This window comes from Monopterus albus, unplaced genomic scaffold (assembly GCF_001952655.1).
Source record: "Monopterus albus unplaced genomic scaffold, M_albus_1.0 scaffold95.1, whole genome shotgun sequence".
NCBI classification, from domain to species: domain Eukaryota; kingdom Metazoa; phylum Chordata; class Actinopteri; order Synbranchiformes; family Synbranchidae; genus Monopterus; species Monopterus albus.
This window is the reverse complement of record NW_018127975.1, coordinates 385,740-406,175: the sequence shown is the minus strand read 5'-3', so window position 1 is coordinate 406,175 and position 20,436 is coordinate 385,740. Positions and strand designations below refer to the sequence as shown.

General features: G+C 41.0%; 1 protein-coding gene across 1 annotated transcript in view; it reads right to left on the bottom strand.

Moving 5' to 3' along the window:
* Positions 1-12,999: 12,999 nt before the first annotated feature.
* Positions 13,000-20,436, bottom strand: part of LOC109965094 (CD151 antigen) — a 27,758-nt gene continuing 20,321 nt past the window's right edge. The window contains exons 4-8 of the mRNA XM_020608843.1: positions 18,032-18,106; positions 15,357-15,461; positions 14,373-14,531; positions 14,038-14,124; positions 13,000-13,922 (exon numbers count right to left, since the gene is read on the bottom strand). Coding sequence (XP_020464499.1) covers positions 13,863-13,922; positions 14,038-14,124; positions 14,373-14,531; positions 15,357-15,461; positions 18,032-18,106 — 486 coding nt within the window. The 3' untranslated portion in view covers positions 13,000-13,862. The remainder of the gene's footprint in view (positions 13,923-14,037; positions 14,125-14,372; positions 14,532-15,356; positions 15,462-18,031; positions 18,107-20,436) is intronic.

Below are 20,436 nucleotides of genomic sequence, written 5' to 3'. Positions count from 1 at the left end.
TCTACCACTGGCTAAAAATAAAACAAAGGCTGTCTTATTCAAGAATTCTATCACTGTAAAAGTGTAAATAGACAAGAATTACAACATCACTCTGAGTTATATGCAGTGTCGGGGAGTAACTAGTCACTGTAATCCAATTATAAAATGTATGTAATTGTAATCCATTACAGTTACTGAGAAAAATATGTAATTAAATTACAGATACTAATCAAAATGGTTGTGATTACAAAGGGGCTACATCTGAATATATTCCTTTTAGTAAAAACCTTAGAACAGTCATTCTGTTGCATCTTTTCACTGTGCAGGAGCATCTTCTTCTGGCATATTTACTGCATCCCAGTAGTAAATCACAACCAGCACCCTAAATCATCTCCCTGCCCTTAACCACGTTGTCCTAAGCCAGGGCTAAAGGAGAAAAGATGTAGCATGGATATACATGGGTACTGTTATTACTGATTCAATTTCATGTTTTGTTTTAATCAGTCCACTCATCATTTAATTTATAAAACATTAGAGAAAAATCAGCACACTTTTCCATCATCAAAGATCACTTTGATTATTCTATTTCCAGTTATTGTAAAACTCTGAAGGGCTCAATTTACAATTATCTAAAGAAGAAATGGGGTATGAATCTTAACACCGGAGTGAAACCAACTCATGTTGAGTGCTTTTATTTTTATTATTAAAATTATAGGCTTATATTATTTGCCTTTGAGCAGCTTCTGCATAAGGCCCTGTAATCTGAACAGAGTTGGACACTGAGAGGTTCACACACTGATGTCATGTCGCATTCAGCTGGCTTCATGTGCAGGCTTCCCTCCCTGTCGTGTTGTGAGGACGGCTCCTACAGTCACATGACTACCTGGCACTCAACCTGATGAAATTCTCCTGGGCGTAAATCAGTTCAGCTGACTAGTATGAGCTGCTGAGTACATACTGTACACATTAAAAGAGGTATTTACACTTCCAAATGGTCTGCAAACATTCACCTAAAACATTTCCAGATATCAACATCAAAGCTTGTGCCATAATACATATATATGTTTGTAAGCAATTGTTACTGTTACTGTAGGAAAGGTTCAACTGTCACAAGTACTTTGAATACAAATACTAGTTTGACAGCATGGCACAGAGGGAAATACAGTGTGTAGAAAATAATAGCACAAATTGTCCTCACTGTCATATCACGTTGACATTAATGAGTACATTTCAACACATAAAAAGTCTCGATTCTGATCAAAGCTGTAGCCATGTCAACACCAACTGCAGCAGTCCAGGGCCACATCCTCAGATGCATTTCATCTGAGTCACTGATGCAGCCCTAACCCATCTCCATATGGGCGTCTGGCAAGACCTTCCTTGTCAAGGCAGATAGGATGGCGTGCATGAGTTGTGTGGACAAATGGTGAGGGTGCTGAGCTGCAAACAGAATGAAAATGACCAAGACAGACAAAGGGAGATGCTGAGAGAAAGGCAGAGATAAAAGGAAGCAACACACTGGCTTCTGCAGCTCCCCCTCACTTACAGTAACATCTCCATGTTGTCTTTTTTGTTGTTGTTGTTTTTGCAAAGGCGATTCTGCAATGAATCACCCTGTAGAAAGAAATAAGCAAATTTCTTTCACCCAAAAAGGTCAGTGTGGTCAGCTAGCAGCTTCTTCAGAAAGTGAAAAACTTTCCTTGCCTTCTCTTTTCCTTTAAGACAAGACAAAAATAAGCAGAGACGTGTTTACACCCTCCAGACTAACTTGGCCCACAAATACCACAACATTTGACCCACCGGTCCTCATTTGAAGGCGGGATGCAAAGCTGTTAGGCAGAGTTGGAAAAGTTTTTGCTTGTGGATTAGTGGATGCCCTCATGGCCTAGTGATTTAATGTTCAGTACATCCCGGGTTTGAGCCAGGTTGGGGACCTTTGTACATGTCACTTCTTGGGCACTGTCTTGTATACAGATGACCAGATTGTTTAGGCTGGAGGACTTGGGGACACTATGGTTCATAACCATTGTTGCGTGCCATCCCCAACTTTCTCTCCACACATTTCTTGTCGCTCTCTGGCATGTACATATGTTATGGCAAGTAAAGAGGTTATTTCTCATTCTTGGTACAAAGCTACATACATTAGCACATTTAGAGGTTGCCACAACTCCATGTTTAGTACCAGTTGTTAGAGTTTAAATTAAAAATGTGGCAGTGGTGGGCAAGTCTGAGTATTGGCTCATGTCTACCAATCACAACAACCTCCTCTGAAAGCACACCATTTCTATCACAGTCAACTCTGAGTGGTGTAGTTCAGCATAGCTGCAGTACACTGGCATGACTGAAGGATTTTAGAAAGTAAAAAAAAACAAACAAACAAAAAACACAGTAACACAGGCCTCCTCACTTGTCACCTTCTGACAGCTTGCTTCCACTGCTTTCAGACTCCATGTGTATCTTAATACAGCTGGTGTTGTTTGGAAGGAGCCTGCAATTAAAAGCCAGGGTACAGTTCTGGACTCCAGGAATGAATTGATTTCAAATAGAATTTGAGGAAACTGATCATGTTTCCACAGAGCATCCAAGCACTAGTCTACCCTTAGATCCAGATTACTCTCTCACAAAACCTTGCCCATTACTCTCACTCACACATGCACATCTCTCCCCTCTGCTCTGCATGCAGTCAGAGCTGGCAGCCTCAAATCCCACAGCTACTAAAGTGACTGGGGGAGCAAACAAACGACACATGTGCTCATGGATCCTCCCTGCCTACACAAACTGACTGGCTGCATTCTCAGTCACATGGCACAGGAACTTCCTATCAGATAACAACCAAGAGTCACTATTACTCCATTAAAGTCAAGATAAACAGGATACAGGAGCTATTGTGGAGGCACTTTAACAGCAAGTTAATGGGATGTGAACAGTCTGACACACTGGGGAACCTCAAGCTGACCTACAGAGTGGCAAGGACACAGACAGATATGGCTCCTTTAAATTCAATTTTAAGTTAAATTGATTGCTTGTCCCTGCAAATATATCCACACTGTCTGCAGTCAAGTTACAAAAATGGCAGGAGTCCCAGCTGTGGATCTGAAATAACAGGTCCAGTATATTCACCAGATTTAACATCACTACAGTACAGCCGGTGTTTAAATGACCTAGATGAAGAGGCAGGGGCAAAAATAATAACAAAAACATAAAAATACTATTAATGGTTTTTACATTTTCACTATTTATCTACATTTTATACAAAAAACAAGCTGATTTCTCTTTATTTAAGCTATAATGAAATGAATAATAGCTGAAGGGATGTATCAGTCATCAGAAAAATAACAGGCAACTTTTTTTGATAATTGATTAATTAATTTTTCAAGTAAATCTGCTTTTAGCTTCTAAAGAATTATAAAAAAAGTTTTATTTTTACTCTGTGTAAACTGAATATGGTGGAAAGGCAAATGATCACCTGACCTAGAGAAGTGACCAAATTCAAATGCAACCTCTTCCTTAATCTTTCCATATTGGTTACAGTTTGTTGTGGCCACTTCACATGGCAGAGAAATAATAAGAAAGCATTCAGTGAGACCTCTGTAGAGCCACCGTAGAAGTCTGTAGGCCGGATAAAGATTCCATGATTCAGAACAGGTCCTTTATGTTCTCCATAATCCTCAAAGGAGCAAAGTCAGAATATACAGTGGGTACGGAAAGTATTCAGACCCCCTTAAATTTTTCACTCTTTGTTATATTGCAGCCATATGCTAAAATCATTTAAGTTCATATTTTTTTCCTCATTAATGTACACACAGCACCCCATACTGACAGAAAAACACAGAATGTTTGACATTTTTGCAGATTTATTAAAAAAGAAAAACTGAAATATCACATAGTCATAAGTATTCAGACCCTTTGCTGTGACACTCATATATTTAACTTAGGTGCTGTCCATTTCTTCTGATCATCCCTGAGATGGTTCTACACCTTCATTTGAGTCCAACTGTGTTTGATTATACTGATTGGATGTGATTAGGAAAGCCACACACCTGTCTACATAAGACCCTACAGCTCACAGTGCATGTCAGAGCAAATGAGAATCATGAGGTCAAAGGAACTGCCTGAAGAGCTCAGAGACAGAATTGTGGCAAGGCACAGATCTGGCCAAGGTTACAAAAAAAATTTCTGCTGCACTTAAGGTTCCAAAGAGCACAGTGGCCTCCATAATCCTTAAATGGAAGACGTTTGGGACGACCAGAACCCTTCCTAGAGCTGGCCGTCCAGCCAAACTGAGCTATCGGGGGAGAAGAGCCTTGGTGAGAGAGGTACAGAAGAACCCAAAGATGACTGTGGCTGAGCTCCAGAGATGCAGTCGGGAGATGGGAGAAAGTTGTAAAAAGTCAACCATCACTGCAGCCCTCCACCAGTCGGGGCTTTAGGGCAGAGTGCCCCGACGGAAGCCTCTCCTCAGTGCAAGACACATGAAAGCCTGCATGGAGTTTGCTAAAAAACACCTGAAGGACTCCAAGATAGTGAGAAATAAGATTCTCTGGTCTGATGAGACCAAGATAGAACTTTTTGGCCTTAATTCTAAGCGGTATGTGTGGAGAAAACCAGGCACTGCTCATCACCTGTCCAATACAGTCCCAACAGTGAAGCATGGTGGTGGCAGCATCATGCTATGGGGGTGTTTTTCAGCTGCAGGGACAGGACGACTGGTTGCAATCGAGGGAAGGATGAATGCGGCCAAGTACAGGGATATCCTGGACGAAAACCTTCTCCAGAGTGCTCAGGACCTCAGACTGGGCCGAAGGTTCACCTTCAAACAAGACAATGACCCTAAGCACACAGCTAAAATAACGAAGGAGTGGCTTCACAACAACTCCGTGACTGTTCTTATACTTATACTTCATTTGTATTTGGTGGCATTCATGGGGACGGCAAAGTAAGAATTTCAATGACCCTAAGTACACAGCTAAAATAATGAAGGAGTGGCTTTACAACAACTCTGTGACTGTTCTTGAATGGTCCCGCCAGAGCCCTGACTTAAACCCCATTGAGCATCTCTGGAGAGACCTGAAAATGGCTGTCCACCAACGTTTACCATCCAACCTGACAGCACTGGAGAGGATCTGCAAGGAGGAATGGCAGAGGATCCCCAAATGCAGGTGTGAAAACTTGTTGCATCATTCCCAAAAAGACTCATGGCTGTATTAGCTCAAAAGGGTGCTTCTACTAAATACTGAGCAAAGGGTCTGAATACTTATGACCATGTGATATTTCAGTTTTTCTTTTTTAATAAATCTGCAAAAATGTCAAAAATTCTGTGTTTTTCTGTCAATATGGGGTGCTGTGTGTACATTAATGAGGAAAAAAATGAACTTAAATGATTTTAGCATATGGCTGCAATATAACAAAGAGTGAAAAATTTAAGGGGGTCTCAATACTTTCCGTACCCACTGTAACTATGAATAAAAGGAACTGAGTGCACACCCTCACACAAATACTGCACATACACATACATACATGTCATTTTCCCACTCCCTCAGTTATATAACCTTAATGCAACAGACAGCGTCGCTATGACATCTTGGGCCCATCTTGTGATTGCCGTTTACTTCGGTATGCTGGGGGATTCATTCATTCATTACTGTGTTGAGCTGATGACCTGTGTGCCAAGACAGATGAATCATGTAGAAAGGAAGCACTGGCCTAGGGGATTGCCATTGTGTGTGTGTGTGTGTGTGTGTGGTGTGCATGCATGTGTGTGTGCGCGTGTCTTTCTATGGTCATATAGACAAATTTTAGTTTGAAACCATTACTGTGTGGACATTCTTACAGTAGGAGGACATTTTGGCCTGTCCTCACAACTTCAAAGGATGCTTGAGGGTTAAAACTAAGTTTTAGAGTTTAGGGTTAAGGGTAGAATTAGGTTTACTGTAGATAAAGGCCGGGGTTATGTATTATAAAGAACAAATTGTTAGGGAAGGCATTATGTCAATAAGTGTCCTCACAACCATAGAAAAACCAACATGTGGAGATGAGATACTGTTGAGTGTCACCATTTCTACATTTTGTAAAATCTCCTGACACACACAGTGTTCCTTCTTTTTCATTCATATTTTCTGAGTGTGCAAGTGCAGGGGTTCACATGACTTGTTGAGCTGACCGGCGAGACTGTGGACAGACTGTTATGACCTGCAACAAAAGGATCACATGACACAGACAACCAAAAACAAAAGTAGGCTAGAATTGAGTAGCCTTGTTTGCATGTTTACTTGTGAACCAGACAACAGTGAAGACAACCATAAATGTTCTTGGAAAATTAGTAAACACCTTCCACAGCAAACGAGAAAAAGTAGACAAGCTTATACATCAACCTGTCTTATTCATTCACCACCTTTATTTAGTTTTTATACATTGTGAGTCAACCCACACAGGCACAGGGAGAACATGCAGGGCCTTTCTGTGCAGAGTTTGCTCTGCACAGAAAGGCCCCAGGTAGGCCCTGGCTCAAACCTGGAACCTTCTTGCTGTGAGGCGACAGCGCTAACCACCATGCCAGTAGATTAGTCATTAATGAAAACAACTGTCAGCTGCAGCCAGAAGGCCTTGCATAGAAAATGGTATTTGGCCAACAGTAGCTTGTAGATTATCTTGGTAGTAATGCAGTGAGTACTCGCTTGGTCATCCCTGTGGGTCACATGACTCTCGCTTTGTCTCTGGGGTTGACACAAGTAAATGGTTATGGCGAAGTTTTCTCACACACTGAGGGGTGCAACAGGCATTCAGGTTCCTGCCTGGAAGATGCAAGGAGTGAGACGCAAAACTCCCAGAAGCCTTTGCTGTAGCATGCAGCGAAGCACCACTGACAGCCAGGCACAGAGTCAGCAGTGACAAATAGCAGTGGACTTTTACACCCCAGCCACTTGCAACCCCTCCTCCTCTCCTACCTCCAGCTCCAACACACAACACACGCACACACACACACACACACACACACACACACCATCCCCACCTCCGCCTCCATCTCTTTTTCCATCAGTGACACATACACAGGGATTGGAGCTACAACCCATCAACAGCGCCTGTCTTCTCATGTATAGAGGGGAACTATAACAACAACTAAAAAAAGAAGAAGCAAAAACTGCAGAAATATTATGCACTGTCATATTCTACCCTGGCTGAATGTGAAGGAGGAGGACAGTCTCATGAAGGTACAGCTGGCTGTACTGTACAGACTTTTTTTTCGCTCCTGCATGCATTAACTAGCTGAATAAAACCTTCACCATCAATAAAACTGAAGTATAACTTGATTAGCAGGCATGTATGACTCATGAGCATCAAATAAATAAAACCTAATCTGATTTGTGTTGAGGTTTTGTTTTTGTGGATGCACCTGATGCAAACAAAACTTGAATAAAGGTGCTCTGTAAAATTGCATATACTGAAATAAAAATCATTGATGTATACATATTAAAATATAAATACTTTATGGCTTGAAGCAAATAACTTGTTCTTGCACAGTGAGAAGCAGATGACCATTAAAACTAAGACATAACACTGAGACTGACAGCGAGTGGGGCAGTAAAGTCAGTGGTAGAACAGGATTTCAGCAGTTAATGTAAATATGACACAAAAGATTATTTTGAAAATGTGACATGTTTCTGAAAATCTGATTGTGGCTACCAAAATCGAAGTTAAGTTTTATATGAAGCCAGTATGGTAAGTATGAAGGATGACAATCATGGATATATCCCTACAGAATTATCCAGTGCTAGAAGCTGCATTGGCCCAAATACCTGCTGGCATATTAGCTCCAGTAGGCAGAGCAACAGAATATGATGATATATCAAACTGTTGGTTGGTTGGCTTGTGAACCATGTGCTGAGAGCAGCAGAGCAGAGCAAAAGGTGGCAGGTCAGCGACAGAAGAATCTGCCATGTTGAAAAAAAAGTGTAACAGCCAGTTAAGTGCGCAAAGGGCAGCGGGAGTGTGTACAGTACATTATGGTTTGAACACTGAGGTCATTAAATGGGGCTGACTGTTCAGATCCTTTACTTTTTCAAAAACAGAAAAAAAACTCACTCTAAGCCTCAGAACACTGACTTTATTATTGTGCCAATATTGTGACACACTCAGACTCCCTGATGGGTCTTTGTATCTCCGCTGCTCAGTTAGAAAGTCAAAGTACAAAGAAAATGTTTACAGCTGGAGACTGTTATGTATATCTGCTCTATGAATAAAAGTAATCATGCAGAGATATTTAACACAATATTGTGCACTTATCTATACATTTAACTGAATTTAAATATTATTTACTATACATATCATTTGTGTTGCAATGTACTATGTATTTTTTCTTCTTTCTCTTTCAGCTGCTCCTGTTAGGGATTGCCACAGTGGCTCATCCATCTCCTTCTAATGTACTATCCATCTGATGGCAGCAAAAACGCTCAGTGGCTCTATAAATGGATCCCTCTCCTCTTGCCACAAGCAGCAATCAGCGCATACCTCCTCCTGTTCAAGCACCCCACCAAGTGCAGGTGCAACTATTACAAACCTAATATCACAATAGCTTGTGTTACAGATCTTGTCATTTTTCTGGGCCTATGGTGCTTTAATAATTATTCTACCTGCATGAGCACATGTTCTGCTTGCAAGTTAAAGAAATTAAAAACATATCGATATCCCTGATCACACACAGTGGCCTAATCCTAGCATGCTAGTGAGAATTTTATTAATAATGTTAGAAAACCTTTTAATGCACATTTAATGTCCCTGGTATCAAAGTCACTAACCCTCAACACTGTTGAGGTGACACATAGACTGTATATAAAGATGGACAGCACGTCACTACTTCCTGCCACTACGCAAAAGCCAAAATTTCATCGAGGGCAGCCATCTTGCTTTTGTGCCATATTTTGCAATCAGATTTTGTGCAGTAGAGACCCGAGGTGGAGTCGCAGTATCACATCGCCAATCAAAGCTGTCAGATCATCCAAACACCCCGTTTTATATGAAAACAAATATAGCAGAGAAAAAAATGACCACTTGTACATAAATCAGAGTGAAAATATTTACCTGAAATGACAGAAATCAACTTTGGGAAAAATGTATTTGATTTGTTCTTTGTTTTTTTGTTTAGTTTGGATCATGTCCCATCTGGGGTTTGTATAGCAGAGAAACACCATGTCCTGTTGTCTCTTGATTGATCAGACAGTGTGTAAAATTGCACCTTTAGGCACAGTACTAAAGTCAATGTAGTTAATTACTTTTTACCACAGTTTTTTACATTGTGCTATTACATCCAAGGCCAAGGCTTTGTTGACTCCTTCTGTAGCTGCAACCCTGCTGCCATCTCTGGGGGATGCACCCAAAGTTAATAAGCCCCCTCCTAACAGAGACAACTCAGCTCCTTAGAGGGAGATCAAAAGCCATATGGTCAATGCACCTTGGAGAAGGTCTAAACACCTCAGGACTCAAAATCTCCTCTGTGTGAATGGGATGTGATCCAGAAGAGGAACAAGATGGAGAGCCAGATGTTGAGGCTCTATGCTTCAGGGAGTCAGTCTGAGTGAGCAAGAGACTGACAGAAGGAGTGATGTACAGTTTGTGGTGTACAGTACTGTATCTGCATGCAGAGGGATAAGAGCCACATGTGAAGCTCCTGTCGCAGGAGCTTCACCATGATGTGTGGCCTAATAGTGGGTCCTGTTTTCCACAAATGAACCAGCGACATGTCATAAAAGCTGAGAGGCAGCTTAGTCTGAAGGGAGCTTGAAAGCTGCCAAAACTCTCAAATTGGAGGAAATGTAAATGACTTACATAATCGGCATCATCCACACACACACACACACACACACGAAAAATTGTGTGGTCAGCACTTATTAACACTGTTAACTGTGTAAAAATAGTTAAATATGGTCAAGCCATGTTCAGCAAGTCAATTTACAGCTTGACCAAGTGAGCAGAATGAAAGTGACATTTTATGTAGCATCTGCTGCAAAACGAAGCTTATCCCTGACCTGGAGCCATGATCATCATGTGGGTGAAGTCGAAGCTGTTGCTCTGTGTTAAATCATACTCTGTTAATCCATTTCTGCATGCTGTGGGTTTTAATAACCTAATATCCTTATGACTGTTTTAGTGCAGGTACAAAGAGTGCGACCATGCATACATTCAGCCTGGATTTGTGCATGAGTAGACAGTGGAACAACTTTTCTATGCAGCGAGCTAATTTATTTCATGATTAGCGAATTTCTTTTTTTGTGCTGGATTCTCCAATTAATTTCAGTTTCAGTTGGCATTCCCTGACAGTCAAGACAAAAGACTTTTATTCCCCATTTTACTGAGACAGATTGGCCAAGAGTGTTGCTGCCATCTACAGACTACAGATTTGCCACCCCCTCCCCCCAACTCCCACACATAAAACACCCACGCGTGCGCGCACACACACACACGCCTACACACAATGTAAACAGCCAAAGCTTTGAATGAAAGTAAGAAGACCTGAGATATCTGTGGCTGCAGTTGCAGCATCTGGGATGCAATGCATACTACATCCAGCTAAACACCTCTGCTATTCACCGGTAATAACAGCACAGCCTGAAATTCACAGTTGCAAACATTCAGAGCCCTCAGAAGAATCTGCTAACAGAATTACCTGTAGTGCTTCTTATGTAACATACACACAAACATATTTTTTTGCCTTGTGACCTCCTAAAAGGGACATGGGAAGCTAAAAAAAAAAAAAAAAAAAAATCAAATAATTCACAAAAACAAATTAGAGCAAAGTCTGAATAAAGAAACATTAGTTTGCTTTGCAGACAATATTGAGTCTTCTCCTTTCCTATATGCCATTAATCACCACAAGCCTTTTGATTTATCTTATGGGCACTTTAGGTGGTCTTGACCCACAGGTTTTGAGCCATTGCACTGTTTACCTCTGTCATTAACGTTCATTTCTTTGTAGATGAAGACAGGAATGGGTTTAGCTCACAAGATTTTTAACTGCTGTGAAAGCAAATCAGAAACAATTAGCCTAATTTATAACCCCAGAGGACAAACTGTCACTGTCAACTAAGGCAAAGTTACACGGTAAAACGACTTGCATATCTTTTCTATGGACCAAAGGACCACTTTCAAACTATTTGCCCATCACCCATTCACACTCCCAAGCAAACACACTCATACACTTGAGATAGCCACCAGGAGCAACCTGGGGTTTAGTGTCTTGTGATGTGGACCGGAGAAGCCGGAAATCAAACTCCCAACCCTCCAGTTAGGAGACAACCAACTCTACCTCCAGAATTTCTGTCAAACTTGTATTCCACAGATGTCTGCACCTTGGAAAAATGCCCTGTTAAAAATTGTCATGGTTAACTACTTTCACTCCAGTGGAAATGTTAAATGCTGAGCCCCCCACCCCCTCATGGAAAATAACCCCTCACATGCTCCTCTTTCCAGGGATGACTCAGCTTTTACAAGGTGAGCTGTGAAAGCACCTTCAAGAGGTACTATGACAATACACACTGATTTCTGTCATTTCACTTCATCATGTGCGCCTGCAGCACAGAGGAGCTATGTTTTCATGCTGCCAGCTTCACTAACTGCGAAATGGCTTAATGTACATTGTTAGCAGTTCCAACAGAAACCAATTAGTAGTCTGTAGCTGGGAGCTGACCAGTTGCCACTTGATTCCCTTTCAGCTCGTTACATAGCACACAGACAAATGTCTTTTTGGATGAATCAACAGCATGTTTTACAAACAAAAAAGAAAAAGCATGGCTCCATTTCCCCCTTTTCCTTCCTGAACACCTTTAAGAACCATATTAAAGCTTTTCTGCCATTCTGAACTGGGACCTGGTGAGTGTTAGTGTCTAGGGAGGGTGGTAATCCTCAATAGCCTCTGGGTGTTTTGCCCATACTCACCAGCTGTTTTCATCAGTATGGTGTTATAGTGGTGAAAGTCTAGCGGGTGCTGCCTCCCTGTGTTTGCACTCAGGAATTGCTGATGTCTTCAGCAGTGACTGATGCATAGTCCCTCTCAACAATACAAAAGGCTGCTGGGTACAAACTGCCCTTGTACCCAGTAACTTCCATCACAGGCTATATCAGTCCTAACCTCACATAAGGAACATGGCTCACATCCAAAATCGACATCTCCGCAGTACAGTAACAATAAGGTATTGACTTTGAGTTAATACACTAATGCACCTGTAAGCTGGTGTCAGTTGTGTATGGGTCACTGGTTAAAGGCATATGGTTTGGTTTTTACACAGTGATGGTTTATTCTGGCACTTGACTTGTTAACTGAGGTGAAGGACATCGCTCAGCGTGTGCACATTACAGGTGTTTACAAATATTTAAATTGTCTGCTTTACAAATCAATCTGCCACACTGAGTTAAAAATATAGATGCTCCTTGTGACACTAGTCACGTTGCTGGCCAAACTTCAGCTGAGAAAGCAAACAAAGCAGAAGCAAAGTGCAATAGTGGTCAGTGTTTATTCAAACTAAAATTATTAATGGCTTATCACAAAGAGAAATACAGCAGATTGAGTTGTATTTGAGGCATACAGGAAAAACTACAATTTTCTACCACCTGTCTGTTAAATACAATAATATATCTTATAATCTATAGAAAAGTAAACCAAATCTTCATTTCATAACATAAGTGAATAAGGCTTGAAGAGATACAGTAGGTCTTTACATAAGGTTATAGCTGACAACTTTGGCATCAGTGAATACATCCCTTGTATCAAAAAAGGCAGTAAAATCAAAAACACAAGGCACTTTCTTATGAGAAATATTAGCGCCATTGCTTGTAGGTAGCATTAACACAATCCCAAGATCACTTCATTAACTTCCCCCTTTACACTTTAAAGTACCGTACTTTCCGGACTATAAGCCGCTACTTTTGCCGCTTACACACTGTACACACCCTCGTCATGGACAACACACGACAAAATGCATATGATGCCGCTTCAAGTTACAGGCGATCGATCTGGCTGTCGAAATATCTCATGTTACACCTGCGGTTATGTACAACATGTTTTTTCATCTTACATGTAGCGAGTGCGGCTTATAGTCCGGAAATTACGATAGCCATCAAACGGCACAGTTATGCTGTTAAGCAAGGCACCAGCTTGTACCGTCACCCTGGCAGACAGCATTCTTGAGCAGGTGGTTAAGTCGGAAGAGTTGATTAAAACGTGATCAAACTGACATGTCATTGTGAAGACGTATAAAGCATTAAAGATAAACATAATTGCTCATAAGAAAGCACCACAAATGTTGCAGAAAATCATTATTATTACAAATTATAAAAACTAATGGATCAAAAATTGAAAGGCCTCTGTTGAACAGAGGCTTGAAATGCATGACTGGACAGTTAATGATGTGTTAGAAGGGTGCAACAGGGATGGGCTGCTACTGTGACCAGGAATGGTATTTTCAACAAAGTGCCAGTTTTACTCCATTGACCTTTAGACTACTCTGGGGTGTACAGCAGCACCTGGCTTGCAGATATAAACATTGAGGGAATTGGAGTGGAAGGAAATTACAATGTCTTAGTCCCATGGAGGCTGTCCCACACTAATTTACACAATCTGTGTTAAAACTCCACTCTGTTTCTCTCAGAGGCTTTTTCTCACAGCGCTGTGATCTTAAATATGGAGCTAAGACTGAAGTCTGAGTACCTAATTACTTTAAGCAACCTTGGAGTGTTATTCCACCATTTATTTACAAAAATGAGATCCTCTGATGTTCAATTTGATCCCTTGCATTATTTTCCTTCCCTATGTGCAAGGCAAAAAAAGAACCTTTGGGTTATTTGAGTCCGATATGTGGTGATGAAGTTATTCACTCGCTTTTCTTCTTTTGCTTCTCTTAGTACGGCTCCGTCTTTAGACTTCGATATAGGCAGCATGTAAACACCATCCCTATGATCTGGGGAATGAATGGAGGGAAAGGAAAACACAATTTAGCAAAATGGCAATCCCCATGGATATACATTTATTTTTGTCTAGCCAAGCTGTTGAAGACCCAAGTGTTCTTTGCTCACCTGTACACAGGCAATCCCAACCCCCACTGCTCCAATGATTTTCAAATGCTCCAGGATGAATTTCTCCAGTTTCGTGATGCAGCCACCCTAAATGAAAAACAAAGTCTGTCTTCAGCTTGCATCATATGAAGTGGCAGTGCTGCTGGAGTCTCACTGCAAATAACAGTTTGGATATGACAGCTCTTCTTTTGTCTGCTACTCTTATACCGCACACTAATGTCTCGGTACTTTGCTACTGCACAATGACGCACTGAGATATGACAGAACGACAGATCAAACCAGCCGCACTAACAACCCAATCGCACTGACAGCCCCAGCACTCTCTAACCTCTTACCTCCACTTTGTAGATGTTGGAGGGGTGCTGCCTGCGACCACAGAACTCTGTAGGAGTTTTACAGCAGCTGTCAGGCACCGCCCTGCCTTTGGAGTCACCGGAGCGAATCCAGATGCTCTCCTCCCAGTCGGATGAACTGTTGCTCCCACAGCATTTGAACTAGACAGGGAAGACCGTAAAAAAATATGAGATGATGTCTGTTCGGTAAATATGAAGCTACAGCAAGCAGCCAGCTAGCTTAGCATAAAGACTGCAAATGGCTAACTGGGCTCTCTCCAGGTGTATTATAATGCCAGAGAATTTCTTGCTTGGAAGCAGTGCAAAGAGTCCTGGAGTCTAACCAGCTGCTGGCTCTACCTTCATAGTTAGCAGAAAGTCATGAGCAAGGTATTGATCTTCTCACCTAATTCTCAGCAAGAAAGTAGGTAAGTGAATGTAACAAAATGCTGAAAAGGTACAAAAATGCACCAAGTCCAAACTAATTATTGGAAATGACAAAATAAAATACTCAGAAGAAACAATACACAATAAATGCATAAAATGCAAATTAACTGAAGTCAACTGTAGTTCAGATTTATCCATTCCTTCACACGCTGTCAAATGGTATAACAAAAACAGAGGGTCAACTGCAGCAGAGAGCAGAAACAAGTCCATCAGGCTCATCTGAAGTCAGGGGGACTGGAATGAGATTTGTTGTGACTCACCACCATCCCAAAAATCTCTAATCTGATGGGATGACAGGTTACCAAATCTCTGTCCAATGAACAAGCACCTGAGATTTCATGTGATTTTTGGTAAGAAGCTCACGTTCACTTTTAATATGAAGGAGTGGATGCAAACAACTTCCTAAATACATTCAGTTTTCCTGTGTATTTTGGGTCAATGAAAATAAATCTTAAATATCTATTGTCATTTCAAAGATTTAAGTAATCCCCACATTTTAAAAACAGGTAGTTCTATCAATCCTGGTGTGCAGATACTTACCTCCTGCTGCAGCTTGTCCACAGCCCTGGTGATGTGTTCATAGGTCTTTTGTTGATACTTCTGGATCATGGTCTCCCTCAGGTTCTGCTTCAGCTCCTCGTTCAACTGCTCAGATCAAGACATACTGCATAAAACAGCAGCCCAAGGCACAACACAAAAACTTCAGGCCAGTGCAGAGCATGACCATTGCTGATAAATCTGTCGCCACTATTATTTTTGTCATGGTAGAGACTTAAAGAACATAGGATTTAATCGCTTTCTTGCCGATACAGGTCATGGACAGCAGTTCTAACAACAGAGGAGCACGAATCTGGGGCCAAGGAAGAAGAAGTCACTGTTTTTTGTTCTCTGGACCAGTGGCATAAAACGCTTGCTCAAGGAGCGGGAGATCTGGGGGGCTCAGTTTCTATGGCAACAAGCCAGTTGGGAAACAAGTGTAAATCAAAGCGTGAAGGAGATATCAAGGGAATGAATGATGAAGGGAGGATGTGGAGAGATGAAACAGAAAGGCTGGGGGGACCGGGTGGATGAGAGTTTAGTCTTATTTTACCCGTTGACAGTTTGGCAGACAGTATGGTAGTGAAGAGAAAACAACATGTCAAGATTCAGCATGCCCCAGTAAATAGGAACAGCAGATGTGAGAGTGATTAAGTACATACACGGAAAAGCAAACATGAGTTCAAGCCTCCATTCAGGTGATGGCGGCATGACTAAGGTCATTCAGCTGTACAGCCACAGGCCTGAACTCTATAGTTTGATTCCAACCTGGACCATCTACTGGCAAGAAAAGTAAAAGCAGCAGCAGCAGTTTAGAACTGCAACTAATGACAAGATAGTGTGCACCATCTACAGGCAAGGCAGGGAATAGCAAATGCGGGTTTGATACTGGCGCCACCTGAAGGCAATGACTGTTACAGCAGCTGTATTTTTATTATTCATAGCTCGTATTTGACATCGTTTACATTTTAAACTTTCAAAATGTAAGTTTTTCTAACATGAGGATATTTTCTCTGCCTATCTGAACTATAAATGTGGGCATACATAAAGGCATTCACATGTTTTGTTTTGGTGATGTGGTCCCAGCTACAATTTGAGCACACTGCTCAAATTGTCTGTCTGAGTCTGTGATGGGAAAAATCTGGCTGGTTTGCCAATGATGAGTTCCCGGGTTTAGTTAAAAAAAAAAAAAAAATAATAAAAAAAATGACTAGCACAACAACTAGTAGCACAGTTTTTCTAGCCAAGTGAATACAAACTTAGAAATGGAAATACAGCTCATAATAAATTCAATATTACAAGATTTATAACATCAGCTAACTAGCAACTATTTTACAACCACATGATGAGCCAAATTTTTGGAGGCCAATGTAATGCAAAGATGTTCCATTTTTATAGACACTTTGTATTTTAAATAACAGTTTAAAGAAGTATTAAATCTCACATGGAAAACAGCAGCTGAAAAATAGAAATACCCGTCTACAGGTATTTCTATTATGTATGATGAATATGAATATGTCAGCTATTATAATAATAGAACACTTCTAGACTGAGGAGAGTTCTGTTCCTGAGTTACAAGCCACCAAGCTTTAAAACTAGTTATGCTGGGACCAATGCTGGGGGAGACCTATGTCATGTTAATATCGCTCAAGGAATAAGAAAGCATTTGCACCTGGCTGCTGCGCATCAGTATATGCTTGACTATGCTGTTAGAGGTGAAATGTGCCAAGGGAGGTTGTCAGTTTTGGTTTACCTTTTACATTAAGTACAGAATATGACATAAGAAAATGAGCTAAGTACACATTTAGTAGGGGTCAGCAGTGTTTAATCATTAACCTGTGTCAACAGAGTTCTTCCTTTGTCTAGGGAATGTGAAATACATGAGAACAGCCATATTTGAGTGTATTTCAGTTGGCAATCATAATAAAGTTCTTTTCAGTGATTGTGACTCAGTGCATTCAGCCTTGTTATTAAACTACTGGAGGCATTTTTCATTCCATTTGGACTAAATGCAGCACAAGTAATTTTTAATGGACCATCTTAAATTTCCACTCTGGCATCTCAATTTTTTATGCTGGCTTTGTCGCATCTAAATTTACTGTGCAGCTTTTGGGTTCGTGCTCAGATTAAGAGACAAAACCTTTCTCAGGCACGGTCTATTGATTCTTTAGTTTAGCTACTGTAACTGGTCCACATAGATATGGATTTGATAGATATTCTGAATCATGACAGACTTGTGTCCACCTAAGGTTTTTTACCCTGGGACAATTTATTAAAAATATGTATATTAGGAAGGAATAAATAAATGTACTGATTAAGCATAACATTGTAATATTATTTAAACAAATCCTAACCTCTGTCTGATTTAAAATAATGTTTAATATATTTTTTGGAGCATTTTTACCTTTATGGGTTGTAGAGAGGCAACATGGGATGCAAAGACAAATAGGGGAAACTCACAAGCAATGTTGGCAGTTGGACTCAAACTGTATATAGTGCACACTGAAACCACTCAGCATGCAAGGAGACCTGTTAAATGTCTGTTTTGTCATTTGAAATCAATATATAGTCTTCTGATATTTGCCAGCTGTTCCTCCATCATTCTGTACATGCAATCTAACAAACAAATCCCAAGATGCATTGTAAAAGATTTTTTGTTGTTGTCCTAACAGGATTACCTGCTGGTAGTAGATATAAGCCAGGATGCCAGCCAGAATCTCCAGCAGGAAGATGCACAGCAGCAGGACAAAGTACTGTGGACACAGGGAACAACAGGTTTAAAAAAATGTGATGTGGGAGCATTTAAAGTCACACATGCAGCACTGTTTGAGAGGCAGTTTGAACAAAACAATGATCTGGTCACATTCTACTGAACTGTTAAATAGAAATGCAAATATTGGACACTGCTGTCCACAGCAGGTTTGTACAGCCATTCAATAAAGGCATAACCAAGAACAAAAATGCTCATAAATATAACTATTACATTCTGCATGTCTTTAAACACTGTCAGTCAGTTCACAATAGCATATTTCACACTTTCAGTGAGATTTACTGTTCAAAATGTATCGTCTGTATTTGATTTGAGATCAGGCCCGTGGGAGTTACAGGGACGGTCTGCTTCTTATGCCAAGTTTTGGTCAGAATTAAAGACAAGGAGAGATATTACCTGTCCAAAACCTTGACCCAAATTCCTCTGGCCTGCTGCTATTAGAGAGAAAATCAACCCGGTAAAGTGAACTTGGGCCTTGATTCGATAGCTGATTAGATCCCTGAGTGGATCTGAACCTGAATGCTGAGCAAAATACATTTTGATGTTGCACTGGGGGTTTAGAGAGAAGCATGCCAGCAGACATAGATCTACACATACATGAGAACAAGATTAAACAATTAATTGGCATGTGTGACGGTAAACTAGACATGAAACTGCACCCATTCTAATAATCCATGCACTGACAACTAATGTTGACAACATGCTTGTTCCACACTTTGTGTACCAGTGATGTACTCAGGACTATGTGCAGGGCACAACAAACTTCATCTAACCACACCCACATGTGATGCTGAGGCCAGCATGCTCTGTCAGATTGCTTTGGAAACCCCCCCTTCCCCCACACCTTTCTGATGTTGGATTAGGTGGGCTGTATACGACTGTTTCTGAAACTCTGTGAAACCGACGATTTGACAGTCGCACCCATGTTGCAATGCAACTGGCCAGCTGTAGAGGTGAGAAAGCATGCTGGATTTGAATCTCTCTCTTCTAGCTCTCTTTCTTCGTTTGTTACACAGCTATTTGTGACACTTCACAGGAATAAACACAGGCAACTCTATGAATGCTTTCGAGGAGAGTGTCTAAAGATGTGCATTTAAATGATACTGCGCCCTCTCCTTTTTGTGATGGCCAGTCACGCAATGCACTCTGCCTTTCAGTGTAGATGTCCTGAACAATTATAAAGACCTGTGAATTCTGATACGGTCAGACAAGCTAAGTGACACCCACAACCTCCAAAATATTAGCTCCCTGTTGATGATTGCCCCTAAGGTCCATGACACTCCCTAGTCGTTTCATCTTCCATGTCCTTTCTAAGCACACACAGTAGACCGACAAGTAACCAACACAAAAATAATGAGATGCAGGCAATGATACAAAAGCTGTACAAGAGCAAAACCCAGCCACTCTAACAGTTTTAAAAAAAGAACTATCACATCTTTTCCTGCTTTTTTCTTCTCCCGTGTTTGACGAGCATACTCAGACCTTACACCTTTCAACACAAAGAGGACCATGCTTTTCATCCATGAGGTGATCTAGAATAAATCTGATTCAGATTCTTTAACTCAAGACTCATGCAACCTCACATTCCTCCTATGATTTGATTAAACTGTATCTGTTTAGTTTTAATACCTTCAAAAAGAAACCAAAGTGATTCAACAACAATAACTGCACTGGTTCAGGACTCAGATGACAAACACTCCATACATAACCATCTGGAAGGCAGACTAACATGTTCTGCCCATACTGGCTTATCCTAGACATTACGGAGCACCGGAGGGAGCATAGGAGCATCAGTGAGGTAACCACTCTACTAACTGAGTTAATGTCAACAACTGCACATAGAACATATGCAGTTGTGGCTGGGAACAAGGTCAACTGAGTTAGAACAGTTTTTCTGAGACAATACTTTTGTTCTGTAGCTTTGCCTACTCTCTCTTTTGCAAACACAGGCAGTCTTTGCAGACTGATCCCACACAGTGATGTGTAAAGGGTGTGACAGAGGCTCTGTTGTTGGCTGTAGAGACTGAGGAGGCTGAATTACAGACTCCAGAGGACTCTTCGTAAGCTCAGGCTCACTCTCTCATACAGACACACTCATTGTACATTGCAATTCTTCTCCCAGGCGACTTAAGGACACTGTAATTACTGCCAAAATGACTCTTAGCAGGTTCATATGTACAAAATGTTTTTTTAAGCTCTGTATTGGCTTCAGACTCCACAGTATGCCGTGTGCAGGCTTCCTGGCTAACCTACAAAATATCCAACATCTCATGGTGAACTCAGCTTATTGAGGCTGTTAGAAAATATTTGGAC